Source organism: Carettochelys insculpta, chromosome 2 (assembly GCF_033958435.1).
Source record: "Carettochelys insculpta isolate YL-2023 chromosome 2, ASM3395843v1, whole genome shotgun sequence".
In the NCBI taxonomy this organism is placed as follows: domain Eukaryota; kingdom Metazoa; phylum Chordata; order Testudines; family Carettochelyidae; genus Carettochelys; species Carettochelys insculpta.
Genome location: NC_134138.1, coordinates 227,702,140 through 227,720,932, shown reverse-complemented (window position 1 = coordinate 227,720,932; position 18,793 = coordinate 227,702,140). Strand labels below are relative to the sequence as shown.

Genomic DNA, 18,793 nt, shown 5'->3' with positions numbered 1-18,793 from the left:
TTTGTTAGTGTTTAAAGAGCTACTTGACTGTTTTTTGTTTTGTTTTGATAGCATACAGCTAACATGTCTCTCTCTCTGTCACTATTCAGATATTTGGGAGCATAAGCTTTCGTGGGCAAATACCTGCTTTGTCGGACACTCATGCATCTGACAAAGCAGGTATTTGCCCGCAAATGCTCATTCTCCAAAATATCTGTTAAAATAAGGATAGGAAGAGGGGACAATTGAGCACTAAGACCCAGGGGAGGCATTGGCTTGTATACCCACTGCCGAAGCCCGGGAGGGCAGGTGCGTTCACACCCTCCCCTGCATAGGGGCCGGTATGTATAAGGGGTGGCGAGACTGGTGGTTTCTGCTTGTCTAGTCCATTGAATGAATGGGTTGCCCGGTTGTCCTCGGCAGTCCCTGCACTGAAAACCCAGATCAGGACGCACGAGCCTGGGCACTGTCCCAAATCCTGTTTTCCCCCACGCCGCTCCTAGGACCGCCCCGCCGCTCCTAGTCCCTTGCGGCTTGAGGCAGAAGCTGCGACAAGCCCCTGCTGACAGCCCGCGCCGCAGGAGAGTAAGGGCATCGAGAAGCTCTAGTAGCCTCACTTTCCCTTACTGCGCATGCTCGCAGGCGAGCCGTTGGCGCAACGCCTGCCGTGCGCTGTGGCTCGGATCTGCATCCGGGTCGCGGCTTGCAGCCGTGCCCATTGTCTGGGTTACCGACCCGAACCCCGCCAGCTCAGGGGCCCACCTATTGGAGACCAGGGAGGGTAGCGGCGCCGTGTGGCGCGCTTGCCGCCGGCGCCTGAACCCGTCCTCCGCTTCCTTGTCCCTTGCCGCCAGCTTTAGTGAGTGACCGTCCTCGTCGCCTTCCGCGGGAGGTCCCTTCCCCCGCCTGCCCCGGGACCGGCACCAGGCATCTCCCGCCCCGCAGCGGGAGGCATTACCCCTTTCTGCCCCTCCGCCCCGGGGCTCCCCTTAGCCAAAGCTGCTCATTCTTAGGAGCGATCGGTTCTGGAGGCGCTGGTCCTGGGGGCCCGCGGGTGCCCCAGCAAAAGCTATATTGACTCCAAAGCTTTATACGTCACGTTCCCTTCCTCTCTCCGTTTGTGGGACTGTTTGAGATCCGTGGCTATAGCCAGGTGGTGTTAATCTCATGCTGTGTGGTTTGTGTGCTGAATGAGCTTGAAACTGTACAGAGTAGGTAGTCTCCCAAAAAGCACCTGTATGGTCTGGGCGGCTTGGGCATAATAATGGAAATCATTATTCTCTAATAATGAAATGCTTTTCTCTCTACAGTGGATCGCAGTTCCAAGAGGAGGCAAGTGAAGCCTTTGGCAGCTTCACTGCTGGAAGCTTTAGATTATGATAGCTCAGATGACAGTGATTTTAAGGTTGGAGATGCCTCAGGTAAACATTTCATTTCATCTTGCCAATTCAAAATGATTTTGTATCCATGATTTTTATGAGATGGCTTTTGGGTTTGAACTCGTATCTGAAGTGGGAGAAGGAGTGGTATTGAAAAATTTGGAGGCTATGCACTGAAACTGCATGTTGTGTTCCTGTATAGACTATAAACCTGTTGCAATGTTGGCTCATAAAGCCTAGTAGTCTGATTTGCTTAGAATCATAGACCATTAGCCTGGAAGGGACCTCAAGATGTCACCAAGTCCAGTCCCCTGCTCTCAAGGCAGGACCAAGCACTGTCCAGACCATCTAACCTGCTCTTAAATATCTCCAATGATGGAGATTCCACAACCTCCCTAGGCATCCCTTAGCTTCTTACCCTTATTTTACAGAGAGCCCCCAACTAATGTAGACAATAAAACTGAAATAACTGACCCCCCAGATACAACTTAGAAATAGTATTTCTTTCCAAATTAAAATGGACTTCAGACTGATCATTAAGCAAGAGTTGCTTTCAAAACATATGCTTTATAGCTGAAACAAAGACCAGCGGGAAAACGAAGTGTCTTCTGTGCCTTAGTTGTCACTCCCTAGTTTTTCTTTAGTCTGTGTCTAAACTATAGCGTTACATAACATAGGCTAAAGAAGTTCATTTAATAATTAATGCATTGAACCTAATGACTTGCAATTTTTAACACATTTCTTGGTAAGCAATCCCATATTAATGAATTTAGGAATTCGTAATGGCTTCTTGGCCAATATAGGAGTTCAAACTGAACACAGGATTGCGAGTATGCTGTTGTTTTTTCCATTGCATCTCTTTCTCTTCTTTAGCCCCAATTTTAAAGATTCTCCCAGGGACTGATTATCTTTTCATAGGAGTGAATTGCAGCAGCACCAGTATAAAATTATTTACAACTTGTAAATTTTACTTAAGCTTCTTTGGAATTAAGAGTTTTTCATCTTGCAGATAGACCTGCTCTAGAAGGAGTTGAGTGACACTATTTTCTCAGTTTCCAGTGACAGACTAGTTGCTTATTCTGGTGAAACAGCATAGTTGGCAGGTAGTCTGAGGTAATAGCAAAGGTGAGCTACTTGGAAAGCAGAATATAGCATACATGCAGTGAGGATAAAAATCTTCTCGGAGGTGATTGGGAAAGAGGTGTAGAAAGAAAAATTAATAAAAGATATGATGAATACATTATGTTAAGTGCTCAGATTTAGTAAAAAAAAATCCAAAGTAAAACTTCCTATGTAAGCTGTTGCTTTGTGTTTTGAACCTAAAGGCTCCACTTGGAATAAAGGCCCATTGAACTATGGGTGTTGTCTTGATAGTGAGACTCAGCCTCAGCCTTGAATAGTTTACAAATGTTTAAATCTACTCCAATTTAAAGAGTGTGAATGGGAATTCTCTGCAGATACAACACAGAAGTCAAAGCAGTTTGTGGTCTCTGACAATGGAAGAAGTCCATGTGTTCTGCTTGTAATATACTTGACCTTTTTGTGTTCAGATTGTTCAAATAGCTTGGCTTTAAGGCTTTCGAATTGGTATGTATAATGTCAATTTGGAGTGCTTACTCTGTAAAAACTTCCACAAGAAAAACATATTTGAAACAAAGTTCTCAATGTTTTGAGAGGAGAAGCTTGTCAGTTCTACAATGGCTTCTATCCCTTTTACATTTTCAAGTAAATGTTTAACTTACTTCTTGTGTCTCGTATTAATTAGCCATATCTCAGAGGGGTGTCTGTATCTGCAGAAGCAACAAGGAGTCCGTTGGCACCTTAAAGACTAACAGATTTATTTGGGCATAAACTTTTGTGGGTAAAAATTTCTTTGTCAGATACATGCAGTGGAAATCATAGTGATAAAGCTCTGTATATGTACCTGTGATATATGCAATTTCAACTCGCACCTGTGTTAATGTGAGTTGAAATCCTAGGGCTCCCAGGGGCTGGCAGGAGCGCAGCTCCTCCTCCAGTGCCCCTGCTCCAAACCCCAGCTGGGAGAATCCAGGGAAAAGCTGCTCTGCTGTGGCTGTCTGCCCACCTGGCTTCCTTAGCTGGGGAAAGCTGGGTGGGCAGACAGCTGCAGTGGCATGGCTTCCTCCTGGCTGTCCACAGCTGAGGGAAGGTGGGCGGGCAGATAGCCACGCTGCTGTGGCTTCTCCCTGGCTCCCCACCACTGAGTGGCTAGGAAACTGACTAACGCTGGTGTGCTGGTCAGTTTCCTGGTTCCTGAAAGCCCAGGGGAGCTCTGAACCAGGAGGCAGCTGGGTCCCAGCTCTCCTGGGCTTACAGAAGCCAGGAGCCAGGCTGCTACCTGGTTTCTGGCTCCCGGTCATTCTAGGAGCCCATGGATGCTGGGAGCAAGGCTTTCACCTGGTTCCTGGCTCCCCCCAGCTTGCACAAAATGTGAGTTATGTGAGGTTGCCCAGGAATGCAGCACTTGTGCAACTCGCAGGTCTACTGTACTAACGTATAAAAGAAGGGAGTTATTTATCAAGTTTAGGACCAGTTTTAATGAGGCCATTTGAGTCAGGGTGGATGTCACTCACTTCCAGCAGTTGATGGATAGGTGTGAATACCAAGAGAGGGAAAATTCTTTTTGTAGTGAGAACCATTCTGAGTCCTTACTCAGTCCTAATTTGATCATGTTATGTTTGCAAATAAACTGCAACACTGCTGTTTCTCTTTGTAGTCTGGCTTTGAAGTTTTTGGGTAAAAGGATGGCTGCTTTTAATGCTGTTACTGAATGTCAAGGAAGGTTAAACTGTTCCCCTACTAGTTTTTGGATGTTCCCATTCTTGTTGTCTATTTGTGTCCATTTATTCTTTGGCATGGAGGCTGTTTGGTTTGGCCAATATACATGGCAGAGGGCTGATATAGCCCTAGCTCTGTGATTTCCGCTCCATGTATCTGACAATGTTTTTTATCCATGAAAATTTGTGCCCAAATAAATCTGTTAATCTTTAAGGTGCCACAGGACTACTTGTTTTGGCAGATACAGACCAACGCAGCTACCCCTCTGAGACTTGTTACCATAGAAGACATTGAATTTAACCATATGAAGTAAAAATCCATCAACTTCATTAAGAAATTCATGCAGATACAGACAGATGTAATTTTCCTCGTGAAATGCAAACCAATGGACATTATATGCAATGGACTGAAGGTGATAAATCCATTACAGTCAATATACTGCGCTAATTATAGTGAGAGATTTTTCCATACACTGTCAAAGAAACTGAGGAACCACCTAATCAATATCCTGTGCAGCAAACAGGAGAAGATCAAGAATGAGCTCTCAAAACTTGAAACTCTCATAGAAAACCAAACTTCTACATGGTTGGATTTTACAAAAACAATACAAGCCATTTATACTGCACAAGTTACTATTCTTTTTTTTCTGTAGAGAATTAAACTATCAGAGCCCCTTCATGCCACAGGGGGCTACATCAGTGGTACCCTTAACTCACCCAAAGATATTTTTAGTTTATCCAACAGCACAGTTAAGCTGGGCAACTTTTGAGGAGTAAAGGGACATTAAAGTACCCCGTGCACTTTAAAGTACCCTGGGCACTTTGAAGTATGAGTGGGTGAGCCGCAGCTAGATGCGAGCCGGCACTTTGAATTTTAACACCTCAGAGTTATCACAGGGGGGATTTGCTTAATTTAAGTGCTGCATATGCAGCACACCACTTCATTAATAAACCCCCAACATCCTACTTACCATGCGCCCTTCGAAGTAGGAAGCTAGTGTAGACAAGCCCTTAGTGTGACAGAAGAGTCTGTTCTAGCTCAGGAGCTGTCTTTCTCTGCCACCACTCTCACACAGTACCGTTCTGTGATGATCTGGAAGCCTATTTTTGTCTTCTCCAACTCCAGGAATAGTTCCGATATACAACTGAACATTTCACTGATAAATAGGATACCTCCTACCAACACTACAACAGGAAGACTTCACCTGGACTCCTGCTGATGGTTGAAATAACAGTCCAGACTTCTACTTAGAGTGCTTCCACAGATGTGCCCAAGCTGAAATGATGAACAAACAACATAACATGTCCCATAACCTCAGCCATGCAGAGGACAGTGATCTCCACAGCCTTGAAAACAACTCTGACATTATATTCAAAGAAGGTGTTGTAGCCATCATGAATGGGACAGATTATGAGCAGGAGGCTGCCTAGCAACTCTCTAACGTCACATTCTACTATCCCAATCCAACTGAGGCATACCAAAAGAAACTACACAATCTGCTCAAGAAACTCCTTGCAATAGCAAGTGACCAAATGTTCACAGACAAACCTCTAAAGCTCTAACTAGGGGTATTCTTTCTGCTACTCAAGATTCATAAAAGTGGAAATTCCGGATGCGCTATCATCTCAGGCATTGGTACTCTTACAGCAGGGTTGTCTGGCTATGTGCACTCTCTCGTCAGACTCTGTGCTACAATAACGCCAGCCATCTTTGAGACATGACTGACTTCCCGAAAACACCATCCTGGCCACCATGGGTGTAGATGCTTTCTATACCAATATTCCACACAAGGAGGGACTACAAGTTGTGAGAAGCAGTATCCCAGATGATGCCACAACATACCTGATGGAAGAGCTTTGTTCTCACTCAACCATTTCAGATTTGGGGACAATTATGCCTTTAAGTCAGTGACACCTAATGGTCTCACTGCATTGTAACATTTTTATGTCTGAGCTAGAATGCTTCCTCGGTTCTCGTTTCCTGGTGCCCCACCTCTACTTGCATTACATTGACGACATCTTCATCATATGAACCCCTGGTAAGGAGACCCTTGAAGAATTCCACCAAGATTTCTACAGTTTCCACCCCACCACCAACCTGATCCTGGATCAGTCCAAACAAGAGATCCTCTTTATTACAGTCAAATAAATAATGGTTACATACACGATGCATACCAGAAACCTAGTGACAGTTATTCTTACCTATATGCCTCTTGCTTCCATTGAGAACACATTACATGATGTGTTGTCTACAGCCAAGCCCTAAGATGTGACTGCATCTGCTCCAATCCCTCAGACGGAGACAAATACCTATAAAATCTATATTAGGCATTTTTAAAACTTAAATACCCACCTGGGGAAGTGAAGAAATAAATTGATAGAGCCAGATAAATACCCAGAAATTTTCCTCAACAGGATAGGCCCAGAAGGGAAATTAGCAAAACGGCACTGGCTATCACCTACAGCTCCCAGGTAAAACCCCTCCAGCATATCATTGACAATTTACAACCTATCCTGGAGAATGACCCCCCACTCTCACAGACATTGGGAGGCAGGCCAGTCCTCACCTATAGATAGCAGATTCCCTCCCCCCCACACCTGCCCCATCTGAAGCAAATATTCAGCAGCAGCCACACACGGCACCACAGAAATACTAACCTTGGAACCTATCCCTGCAACAAACCCCACTGGCAACTCTGTTCACATATTTTTTACAAGTGACACCTTCAGAGGACCTTAACCACACCAGCAACAACTTAGGGTTTCATCCACCTGAACATTCGCTAACGTGATATGTGCCAGCAGTGTCTCCCTGCCATGTAAGTTGGCCAAACTGGACAGTGTGCCAAAAGAAAAATGGTCACAAATTGGACATCAAGAAAGATGACATACAGAAACCTGTAGGAGAACACTTTAACATACCTGGATGCTCAGTAACAGATTTAAAAGTAACCCTCCTTTTACCAAACAACACCACAAAAAAAACCCATCTTCAAAACAAGACTACAAAGAGAAACAGCAGAGTTGTAATTCATTTGCAAATGTAATTTGATGAAATTAGGGCTGAATAAGGGCTTGGAATGAGGCAATTTTTCCTTAGTATTCACACCTTCCCGTCAATTGCTGGGACTGAGCCACATCCACCGTAACTCAGTTGGCCTCATCAACCCTGGTCCTACGCTTGATAAGTAACCCCTTCTTGTACCTATACATAGCTCCTCCTCTGTGATTTCCATTCTATGCATCTTCCAAATTGTGTGTTCCCCACAAAAGGTTATTCACAAATAAATCTTTTAATCTTTAAGGTGCCACAGGATTCCTTGTTTTTGAAGATAAAGTGCCACAGGACTCATTAGACAATAATTGTATGCGTGCAAAAGTACACATGCTCTTTTGTGTGTGGTTGAGATATGATTTTAAATTCATTCTGTGCATGGCCCTGGGTGGTGGTTGGTGGTTGGTGTTTTTTGTTTGGGAAAACTGAACTCTCAAGTGCAAAGGAACTCTCCGGGGCATGTCTAGAGTTTGTCATAAGTCATATAGTATTACAAATTGAAGAGTAGCTTTTCCTTTAGTCTGCAACATTGTTGATTCTGTAATACCTGACATACAGCCACACCCCTATGTTCATTTGGCACCCTGTTGAATTCAGTTCTGTTCCATGTGGATCCAGATTTAGAATTTTATGGCTGAGCTTCTTGTTTGGGAAGGATTCCTTACGAATATAGATAATCAAGTGGCTAAAAATAAATTGAGAGCTACCTTACTATATTGTGCAATATGATTACATTATCTAGGTTTCTGAGCTGTGACTACTCAAGTATGTCTGTGTTCATATGTACACACAACTGGCCATTTCGAAATTTTTACATTTTTAGTAAAACCTAGGAAATTTTGTAGGAAAAAAAGTTAATTCAGTATCAGATACGAGGACTTAAATGTACAAAAGTCAAGAGAGTCAAAAGTTTTCCTTTCAGTTTTTCACACTGCATTTATACATCTGTAGTTGAGGATCTTAGCAGCTTGTGTAGTAGTATGAAATGCCAAGATAATGCAACCCCTTAATTGTGCTTGTTGTCACACTGAACCCAGGAGATGTGTGTGCTGTAACAGTGCTTTGCAAGATTGGATTCAGGTGTCCTAAGTCCCATATCTCGTGGATTCTGTTCCTCTGATGTCCTGTATGTAATAAGGGAACTTCCAAAACAAAGAAATTATTCACCAGCTCCAAAGCGAACTCTGTCTTGGACAAGATTTCCATAGGCAGACCCACTCTTATAACAGTTAATTCTCTTTTGGGGTTTTTATCAAGTGTAATCAACACAGTGGTAAGCGATGCAAGCTACTGATGCCTTATCTATCAGTTCCTACCAAATTCAGGGACATGAAAAATATGTAATGGAACTGAAATCTGGTCTTTTGTGTGTCCTTAGCCTATGCTGTACTGATTTCAGTATTTCTCAAATTGGAGGGTTCTGACCCACAAGTTTCAGGGGAGGGTCACAAGGTTAGATTAGGGGTTTGCATTATTGCCACCCTTACTTCTGCAGTCTACCTTCAAAATTGGGTGGCCAGACAGCAGCAGGCAGCAGTGCAAAAGTAATATTGGTAATACTATATTGTGCCATCCTTACTTCTGCATTACTGCTGGTGGTGGTTCTGCCTTCACATCTGGGCTCCCAGACAGCAGCTGTCGCCCTGCAGCTTCCCAGTTCTGAAGGCAATGTTGCCATTAGCAGCAGTAAGGTAGTGGTACTGCACTTTCTCTCCCCCACTAAAAATAAGCTTGTGACCTTGCCACGTAACTCTGTTTTCAGTCAGGACCCTTATAGTTACAACAAGCTATATTTAAATTTTAAATAGGTGAAATCAGGACACTTGCATTTTTTTAAATTGTATGCTCAGGAAATTCACCAGAATGGACCATGAATTTGGTAGGGACCTACTTACCTGCGTTAAAGATCCCACCAATTTCAACCTCCATTCAGCTTAACTGGTTTTGGCATTCATAATCTTCTCCAGTGTAGACGTGACACTAGTTCTCAACCTTAGTGTTGGATTTCATGGCTATTTTCAATGAATAATGTAACTTTCTTACACCTTCTCAGTTATTATTTCTAAGTTGTGGTCCTTAGTATCATCATATTTAGTTGTATTTATTATTTGTTTATTACTAATTTGAAGATTTGTTTCTGGCTAAAGATTGGCATTTCATGGTCTCAATTTCAGAATAATAAAAAAAAAAAATTGGTGTGGTTCTTTTTTGCGATTTGGAATGCTTGCTTTTTATTCCATGGTGCAGTGTTTCATGTTTTCAACTGAAGTTGTTCATGTAACAGTGTATAGTAAAGATCAGTGCTTTGAGAGTTTCTTTGAAAAGTGCTATAGTAGATGCAGTCTAAGGATTCTTAATGCCTGGATTACTGTATCTATTTGTTGCCTGTGTAACTTTTGTTATAGCACCTTTTTAGCCTAGAGCTCTTGAAGCACTTTACAAGCCATTTGGATATGTAGCCACTTTTGTGAGATGAACTTTCATCCATTTGAATCAGCACTGCTGCATAATAAGTGCTGTGAAGTACACTAATGCTTTTCAGGTGAAACTGTAAAGAGAATTCGTAAGGAGTCAAGATAGATTTAGCTACTTTGCAGTACATGGTAGCAGGCTTCAAGTACTCAGATCTTTTTACTGTAATTTTTTAAAATTTTCTTTTGTGCCACCAGCTGCATGATGCTTTTCTAGCCATTATTTTTATTATATATTAATAAGTAGTTAGCATTATGATAGTAACCAAAGATCTCATTCAAAATTGATACATTATGCTTCTGGGAACTGAACAGACATGAATAAAAAAATCAGCCACTATGGTGTATGCTGGGTTACTTATTAAGTGCTGGTTCACAGGTAAGAATGCCCACTTCCTACATCATTAGTAACTTGGTTGTCCTTAGGTGCTTTTCATCCTTTGGCTGACTAGACATGACATACTTCACTTTAAAGCATCTGCAAAGTTACAGTTTCTAGTTGTGTGTCTGCAAGGCAATCACTCTCAATTCTTTTTTGTAGCCTTCCCAAATCCTCACCTGCATTTCATGAAGTTTCTTAAAGTTGCTTCAGTCCCCGGTATTGGGGGACAAAGTGCTGCCCCTAATCGCAAAACAGAAGGCAGTCCTGTAGCACTTTAAAGATTAACAAAATAATTTATTGGGTGACGAGCTGGAAATTTTTTCAGATTTGAACAGGTAGGTCCATCCCACAGAAGCTAATAATTTATTTTGTTTGTCTTAAAGTGGTAGAGGACTGTGTTTGTTTTGTTTTGTGATGATACAAACTAAAATGACTACCGCTCTTTGTGCCCCTAACTAGTATAGTTGTATCTTAAGCTTTTTTTTCTGATGATCTTTGTCATACATTACTGTGTCTCTTTCCCTAACAGCAATGTTTTAATTGATGTGTATGACTCAGATGTTTAAAATATTAAATGCTTAGTCAAATCTTTTGTACTGTGCAAAGTAAGAGTATAAAAATATGTCTAAAAGTAAAATTGCATTGTTCTATAATCAAATCTTTGGAACATTACATAATTGGTACCAATTCTGTTATTTGTGGCATTTAAGATTGATTTACCCACTTTTATAGCCAATAGGCATAATTATGGCACGTAGCTTTATCTGATCGCCAGAAAATGAACCTGAATGTGCTAATAGAGTTATAAAGATTTTAAAGTTTTGTCTTTTTATACATTCAAACTGGAGCAAAATTGTCTTATTCTATAGCTGCAGTGAGCCTCCAAAATGGCATGCTTTGTAGCTGATCATTTTTTGTTATTTTAATATTGAACTTAAAAAATTAATTTTTGTAATTAGGTGAAAAGATTGGAATGGTATACTAGAATTTCTCCAAGATATTTTGTTTGCATACTGCTTTTTCCAGTGTTTGTGGCTGAACTTGAGACAGAGTAGAGGTGATTTTTTTTTTTGACAGGAAACATGGAAAAAAGGGCAAGTTGTGAGAATAAAAGACTTGGAAACAACTAGAAAAGCTCTGTTAGGCTTTTTGAAAAAAACAAACACCACCCCCCCAGAACAAAACAAAACAAAACACCTTGTTTCTGATAGTATTGTGTTCACCATTGCTGTATAAATAAGTCATTTTTCAACATACTGTTTGTCAAATATTTTTAACAGAAAGTTTTAAAAATGTATTTTATTACTTACATGTATTTTTTTGGGCAGTCGGATGATATGATGTTTGAGTAGCACCATTTATAATTTTACTCTTTATTCTTAAAGATCAAAATTATTTGTGAAGTGATTAGTTTAAGTAGTTGTATAATAATTTTTTTAAACTTAAATAATAGCATATTTAGAATAAAAATCACTAAAAGGACAAATTTCTACTTCCTGGTATAATTATTTATATTTTAAGAGAGAGTTTTTGGTTGCGAGTTTCTTGCAATACTTTTGATAAAGCAATTTGTATAATCAAAGTTCACACACAGCCATGGTCATGGGATTTGTCAGCTTATGCATAGCTAACTTAAAAAAGTGTCTTTTGTGACATTGGGCCTTTGTGATATTGTATTGGTGATAAATGTCTCTCTTGTTTGCCCTCTTGTCATGGAGGCAGTCATCTCCCAAAGGGAAGAATTCAGGATATCTGAAGTTGTATATGGTGGACATGTCCTTAATCACATTTCAGTTCAGGACGTGTATAGTGTACTCAGCATACCTATACTTGGATCCTGAAAAAATATTTCTACAAGCTTAATTTTAAGCATGTGAATAAGTTTTGGCATGACTGAGTGTGTACGTATAATTAAAGGAACACTCCAAAACAGTGCTAAGCACTCTTGTACTGTGAACATACTTTCATTGGCTTACGATGAGATATGGCAGTTGTTTATAAGCCTGAGTCTCTTACATCAGTTATCAGATAAGCAAATTAAATATTAGGCCAAGAACAAGCAATAATAATAAAATGTGTGTATGATGCACCAGTTTTGCACTTCTATAGTTATATTTAAAACACAATGCAAGTCAACCTTAGAGTTGAGATTCAGGTGCTTTGCTTTATTTTAAAAATACAGTATATTCTCTTTGTACATAGTGACTTTTTTGGGAACTTAAAGGTAAAAGTGTTAAAATTATGAGTTAAAATTTATTGCAAGAAATGGGTCCTTTAAGAAATTTGGCACCTGATGTCACTCTTTTGTTTTTCATGGTTTAATAACAGATTAATGAAGATGCTTTACACTTCCCTTGTAGCAAAAACTCATTGAAATTGTGTGCACAGAAGTCACTTGGTTCTTTGTGCTTCAGACTTTGTTAAAGAACTTTTAGTTACAATGTTCTGCTTAAGAGATTTCTGCAAAGAATTGCCATTTTTCAAATAGTTTGCCGTTTTCCAGTGTGTTCAATGGCATTCATGCCTCAAGTGACCATTTTATAGAAGGGCATCATTCATCTCCCATATTTGTTGTCAGTAGGACTGAGTGTACCTTGCTGCTTTATAACAGCATAGAGGGTCACTGCCTTCCTTGAAAGCAGCTTGACTTCTCTCTCATTGGGAGCAAAGGCAGATGTTGGCTGCTTTGAGAGAAGACAATTCTTTGAGTGTCTTTGAAAATGACTTACGGACTGGCTTTTGTGGTTATAAAATGAGAAAAATGCTATTAATCCTAAATATTTCCTTTTGGAAAGTATGTATTGCAGGAGATCTACTCAGAGAGGTCAGGCGGGAGTAGAAAACTGGGAGAAGGGTCATGCAAGCCAATGTGAAGGCCATGAGGAATGGGAAATGTACTTCTGTGCATGAATGCAGTGTAGAACAATGGGTTTCACCCAGATTGCCATGGAAACTTTCCAAGTGTGCCACAAAATGTTGTCAATTTCCTCTCGCTGTGGCTCTTTGCAGAGCCGGTGTGTGGGAGGGGTGAGAAGGTGGGGAATTGACAACCCTGCAGGATCCCATTCACACTAAAATGCTGCTTCCTGGAATGAGTGGTTTGCTGGGAAGCCTGCCTCAACTCACTTCGTGGCAACGGAAAGAGTGGGAGCTTGTTGAAGCTGGATGCAGTTTAAATACTGCATTCTGGTTCCAGTGGACCGGCAGTAGGAGACCCTGCTTTCAGTGATTACTCATTTATTCAACAACCCTAGCATGACATTGAGTAGATTTTGAAAATGTCTGTGCTCATTGTCTAAGACCACGTATTCTGTGGTGGATTTGAACTAATGTGTTTTATCCTTGTTTAGCTGCTTGTATGCACTGCTGTGTTGCAGACCTCTCTTGCAAGACTGTAACCATAGTAAATGTGAAGTTTATGAGAAGTTAATTCTGCTGAAAAAAGTAGGTGTGCTGTGGAATTGTTTGTCTCATTGAAGTGTGCCATGTTACTGAAAAGATTGGGAACCACAGGTGTAGAGGATGTAGAAAAAAAAACCTGGCAGGGGAATGAAGCTATGTAAGAAGGAATTCTGAGTGCTAGGGAGGTGCAAGAGGCAGTGGAAGTTATGTTACTGAAAGGTAGGTGAAATTAGGGTTCCCACTCCAGCTACTGTTTGTTACTCTGGAAACACAGATGTTGTAAATGCAGATAGAAGGTTGTTGCATATTCTCATTATACAGTAGCATTACTCAACATACTAGAGTTTCTTCTAATTTGGTCAATATTTCTGAATTTCCTGAGTTCAAAGCACTAAATTTTGGGATAGCGATTACAGTCCCATATAATTATCAAAATTATTAATGTGTATTCATCTGTAATTCCATTTTAACAATTTTGTCTGGGAATATAATATATTCCTTGTACTTAAATACATAATAAAACCCTGCAAACATCTCAAATATAAAAATATTTTGGTTAGATTAAAAAAAATACTGGATTTCACTAGTAGTTGTGTAATCTGAGGCTAACTATCAGAAGATTGCAATAGTTTTAATTTCTTCTTCAGAACTAGCAAGGATGCATTCAAGAAATACTATAGTAAAGTAAGGATGAGCTGTCAGGTTAGGCATTAGATAATGCTTTATTGATACTTCAGTTTACTCTCAACTCCTTTTGCGTTTAAAGTTAAGAATATAAACTACAGAATCATAGGTCTGGATTTAAAAACCTTGAGGGATGGAGAATCCACCACCTCTCTAGGCAACGCATTCCAATGCTTTACTGCACTCCTGGTGAAGTAGTTTTTCCTAATATCTAACCTACACCTCTCCCTCTTCAACTTCAGACCGTTACTCCTTGTTCTGCCATCTGACACGACTGAGAAGTGTTTCTCACCCTCTTCTTTAGAGCTCCCCTTCAGGAAGTTGAAGGCTGCTATTAAATCACTCCTAATCTTTTCTTCTGTAAACTAAACAAGCCCAAATCCCTCAGCCTATCCTCATAGGTCTTGTGTTCCAGCCCCTTAATCATTTTTGTTGCCCACCGCTGAACCTGCACCTGCTGGGGCCCCCAAAACTGGACACAGTGTTCAAGATGTGGCCTCATCAGTGCCAAATAGAGGGGAACAACCACTTCTCTAGATCTGCTCGAAATGCTCCTCCTCATGCACCCTAGTATGCCATTAACCTTCTTGGCTACAAGGGCACACTGTTTACTCATATCCATGCTTTCATCCACCATAACCCCTAGGTCCCTTTCCATTGTACTGCTGCTGAGCCCGTCGATCCCCAGCCTATAACAATGCCTGGGATTCTTCTGCCCCAGGTGCAGGACTCTACACTTCTCCTTGTTGAACCACATCAGATTTCTTTTGGCCCAGTCCTCCAATTTATCCAGGTCACTCTGGATTTTCTCTCTACCCTCCAACGTATCTACCTCTCCCCCTAGTTTTGTGTAATCTGCAAACTTGCTGAGGGTGCAATCCAGTCCCTCATCCAGGTCATTAATAAAGACGTTGAATAACACTGGCCCCAGAACTGAGCCTTGTAGCACTCCGCTTGAAACCGACCACCGCCATCTAGATATTGAGCCATTGACCACTACCCATTGGGCCTGACCCTGAAGCCAGCTTTCTATCCATCTTTTCGTCCAAGGATCCAATCCATAGTTCCTTAACTTATGGACAAGAATGTTGTGGGAGACCGTATCAAAAGTTTTGCTGAAGTCAAGGTAATCACATCCACTGACTTCCCCATGTCCACAGAGCTTGTTACCTCGTCATAGAAGCTAATCAGATTGGTTAGGCAGGACTTGTACCTCGTGAATCCATGTTGGCTACTTTTTGATCACTTTCCCCTCTTCCAAGTCTTTCAAAATAGATTCCTTGAGGATCCCCTCCATTGCCTTCCCAGGGATTGAGGTAAGGCTGACTGGTCTATAGTTCCCTGGATTGTCCTTTCCTTTTTGAAAGATGGGCACTACGTTTGCCTTTCTCCAGTCATCCGGTATCTCCCACAATCTCCAAGAGTCTTCAAAGATAATGGCCAAAGTTTCAGCAATGACTGCTGCCAATTCCCTCAGTACCCTCAGGTTCGTTGAATCCAGACCCATGGATTTGTGTACATCTAGTTTTTCTAGATAGCTCAGAACTTGTTCCTTCCCCCCAGAGGGCTGCCCTCCACCTTCCCATATTGCATTGCCTAGGACCGTCATGTGGAAGTTGACTTTGTCTGTGGAGTCTGAGGCAAAAAAAAGAATTGAGTACTTCAGCTTTTCCTTCATCATCTGTCACTAGACTACCTCCCTCATCCAGTAACGGCTCCACACCTTCTCTGATAACCTGTTTATTGTTCACATGCCTGTAGAACCCCTTCTTGGTACTCTTCACATCCCTTGCCAGCTGCAGTTCCAATTGTGCTTTCACTTTCCTGATTACCACCTGGCATTCTCCAGCCATATGTTTATACTCCTCCTTAGTCAACTGTCCATGTTTCCATTTCTTGTATGCATCCTTTTTGAGTTTAAGCTGACTAAGGATTTCTCCATTAAGCCAAGCTGGTTGCCTACCATGTTTGCATTTCTTACTATGCAGCGGGATGGTTTATTCCTGTGCCTTCAGTAAAACTTCTTTAAATACTGGCAGTTCTCTTGAACTCTTTTTCCCCCTTCATCTTAATTTCCCAAGGCATCCTGCTGATCTGTTCTCTCAGGGAGTTGAAGTCTGCTCTTCTGAAATTGGGGATCTGTATGACTGCTCACCTTTCTTCCAGATCCTGAAATCTACGATCTTATGGTCACTGCAGCCCAGGTTTCCTCCCACTTCTATTTCTCCTACTAGTTCGTCCCTGTTTGTGAGCAGCAGGTCAAGTTGCGCACGGCCCCTGGTTGGTTCCTTCAGCACTTGTACCAAGAAGTTATCCCCAACATTCTCCAAAAACTTCTTGGATTGTCTGTGTGCTGATGTATTGGTCTCCCAACAATTGTCTGGATGATTGAAGTCTCCCATGTGAACCAGGGCCTCACAATTTATTATGAGCCATTTTTTGTAACCAGTGTGGTGATCTCAGTGAATTATTATGTGCTATGGATTGGTTATGACTCCTTAATTATCATTGCTGTCTAAGTGCTCCTCAAAGGGTGGAACATTAGCCTTCAGAGTGTATTTTTGCCAATTCACTGTAGTCCCAGACAAACCATCTATCTGTTAAGTGAGAATAGTTGGAGCACCACTGTCCCCTGGCCACACCTTCTGTTTAGTAGGGATGTTAATGATTAACCGGGAGCGGCTGGAGCAGGCTGTGTCAGGCAGAGGGTGGTTCCAGCCCTGCAGGCTGGTGCAGGTGTGTGTGTATGGGAGGGTACACTCCAGCAGGGCTAGAGCAGCCCCTGTCTGCAGTGGCCCCCAGTAAGGGGTTGAGGGACAGCTGGATGGTCTGCTCAAGCCTGGCTAGGCTATAACAGCCTCCCCTGCTATGTCAGGGGCTGCTTTGGCCTGGCTGGACTGCCCTTGCCTTCAGTATACCCAGATCTATTGCCTAGGGTGGGTGCTCAGGCCTGGCTGAAGCACCCCTGCATGCAGTGCTCCTGGGCTAGGCTGCTTTGGATGGGGGCTGCACTGGAGTGTCCCTGATCTGCAGCAGCATTGTGGGCAGTGACTCTAGCCAGGCCAGAGCAGCCCTGGTCCATCACATGCTGCAGGTAGCGGTGCTTCAGCCTACCTGGAGCAGCCTTCCCAGGAGCCCCTACTTCCGCACCTTGTTTAATGGTTAACTGGTGAAATCTAGTGTTTAACCAATTACTTAATAAATGGGATTTTACATCCCTACTCTTAAGCTATTCCCACGTCAGCTGTAAGTTGAGGTGGGCTGTCATGAGATGGAAGTCAGGTGCCCTAGCATCATGCCAGCTGAGAACTCCTCCATCCTGGAGAGAATTCTCAATTGATCAGGTGCTGTCAGATTCCATCTGCTTTGTGCTGCTTCAGCAGACAGCATAAGTATGTGTAACCATAGTGAAGTAGTAATGACGATCTCATTTCCCACTCACTCCAGCACACACTGTCTCAGTTGGGTGAAGGACAAAGCTGGCTAGGAGAGCATAATGAAACTAGTGGTTGCCTTTCATCCTTGTAAGTGTGGATGTAACTCCATAAGCTTTAGCTGCGTGGTATCCATATGGGGCTTTCTTCATCCTGTCTCCACCATACAGAACCATGCTAGTTTCACTGTCAAGGTATATATGACTATAAAGTTGTGTGCAGGGATTGTTGTTTGGTATCTAATAAAATGCATTAGTTACTATTACCTGATAAGTGAGGTGATTTAAGGGCAGAGGCATTTGTAGTGCTGGTAAAGTACTTCTCCATAACATGTGGTTCAAAAGATATATGATGAGGTTACAAAGGTGTTTTTTTCTTTCGGCACTTTGTGGCTCTCTTCCAACCAGTATGGCAGGTGAACTGAACAATCTGGAATTTCTCAGTCCTTGGTTCACCGAATAATATGCACACCACAGAAGCCCTTGCCTCACTGAGGTGTTGTTTTTCTAGTAAATCACTCCAAATAAGACAATTCCTTTTTCACGTCTCTTAAAATAAATATTCCAAATGAAAACTAGTAGAACAGTGTTTCTTACTAAAGCTGTGTCTCCACTTTCGAAAGAGGCATGCAGATGTGGTGATTTATATATCCGATGCTTCATTTGCATATTCTTTCAGAAGAGCTTCTTTTGAAAGAAAGAAAGCAGTGTGGACTGTGCTCTTTCAAAAGTAAGCCCCATCTTCAAAAGAACCCTTCTTCCTTTCTTCCTATTTTGTTTCAGGAAGAAGGGTTCTTTTGAAGATGGGGCTTACTTTTGAAAGAGCACAGTCCACACTGCTTTTCTTTCGAAAGAAGCTCTTTTGAAAAGAGGTTATGCAAATGAGGTGTCAGATACATAAATCTGCATCTCATTTGCATTTTGGAGTTCCTTCATTTGCATGCTTCTTTTGAAAGAGGAATGCAAGTGTAGATACAGCTTAAGAGAAGCAGTCAAATCAGGGAGTGTCCAAATATCTTTAACCTTTTTCTGCAAATGCATCATAGGAATCCTTAATTACATTTCATGTGCTCACTTACCCCACCCCCCACAAAACACCAGCTTAATTTATTTGCATATTGAATAGAGAATGAGGCAGAAGTCCAGAACCTCTGCCTTGTCCATTGTGTAAATTGAACCATATATAGTGAATGAGACAATGAACCAGTAA

The 18,793-nt window shown here is 41.8% G+C and overlaps 1 protein-coding gene across 5 annotated transcripts in view; it reads left to right on the top strand.

Annotated features, from left to right (window-relative positions):
* Positions 1-683: 683 nt before the first annotated feature.
* The window catches only part of PHF14 (PHD finger protein 14), a 286,072-nt gene continuing 267,962 nt past the window's right edge, over positions 684-18,793 (top strand). For all 5 annotated transcript variants that reach the window (XM_074984682.1, XM_074984680.1, XM_074984679.1 and 2 more), the window contains exons 1-2: positions 684-838; positions 1,290-1,400. In XM_074984682.1, the coding sequence (XP_074840783.1) occupies position 838; positions 1,290-1,400 (112 nt within the window). In that variant the 5' untranslated portion in view covers positions 684-837. The remainder of the gene's footprint in view (positions 839-1,289; positions 1,401-18,793) is intronic.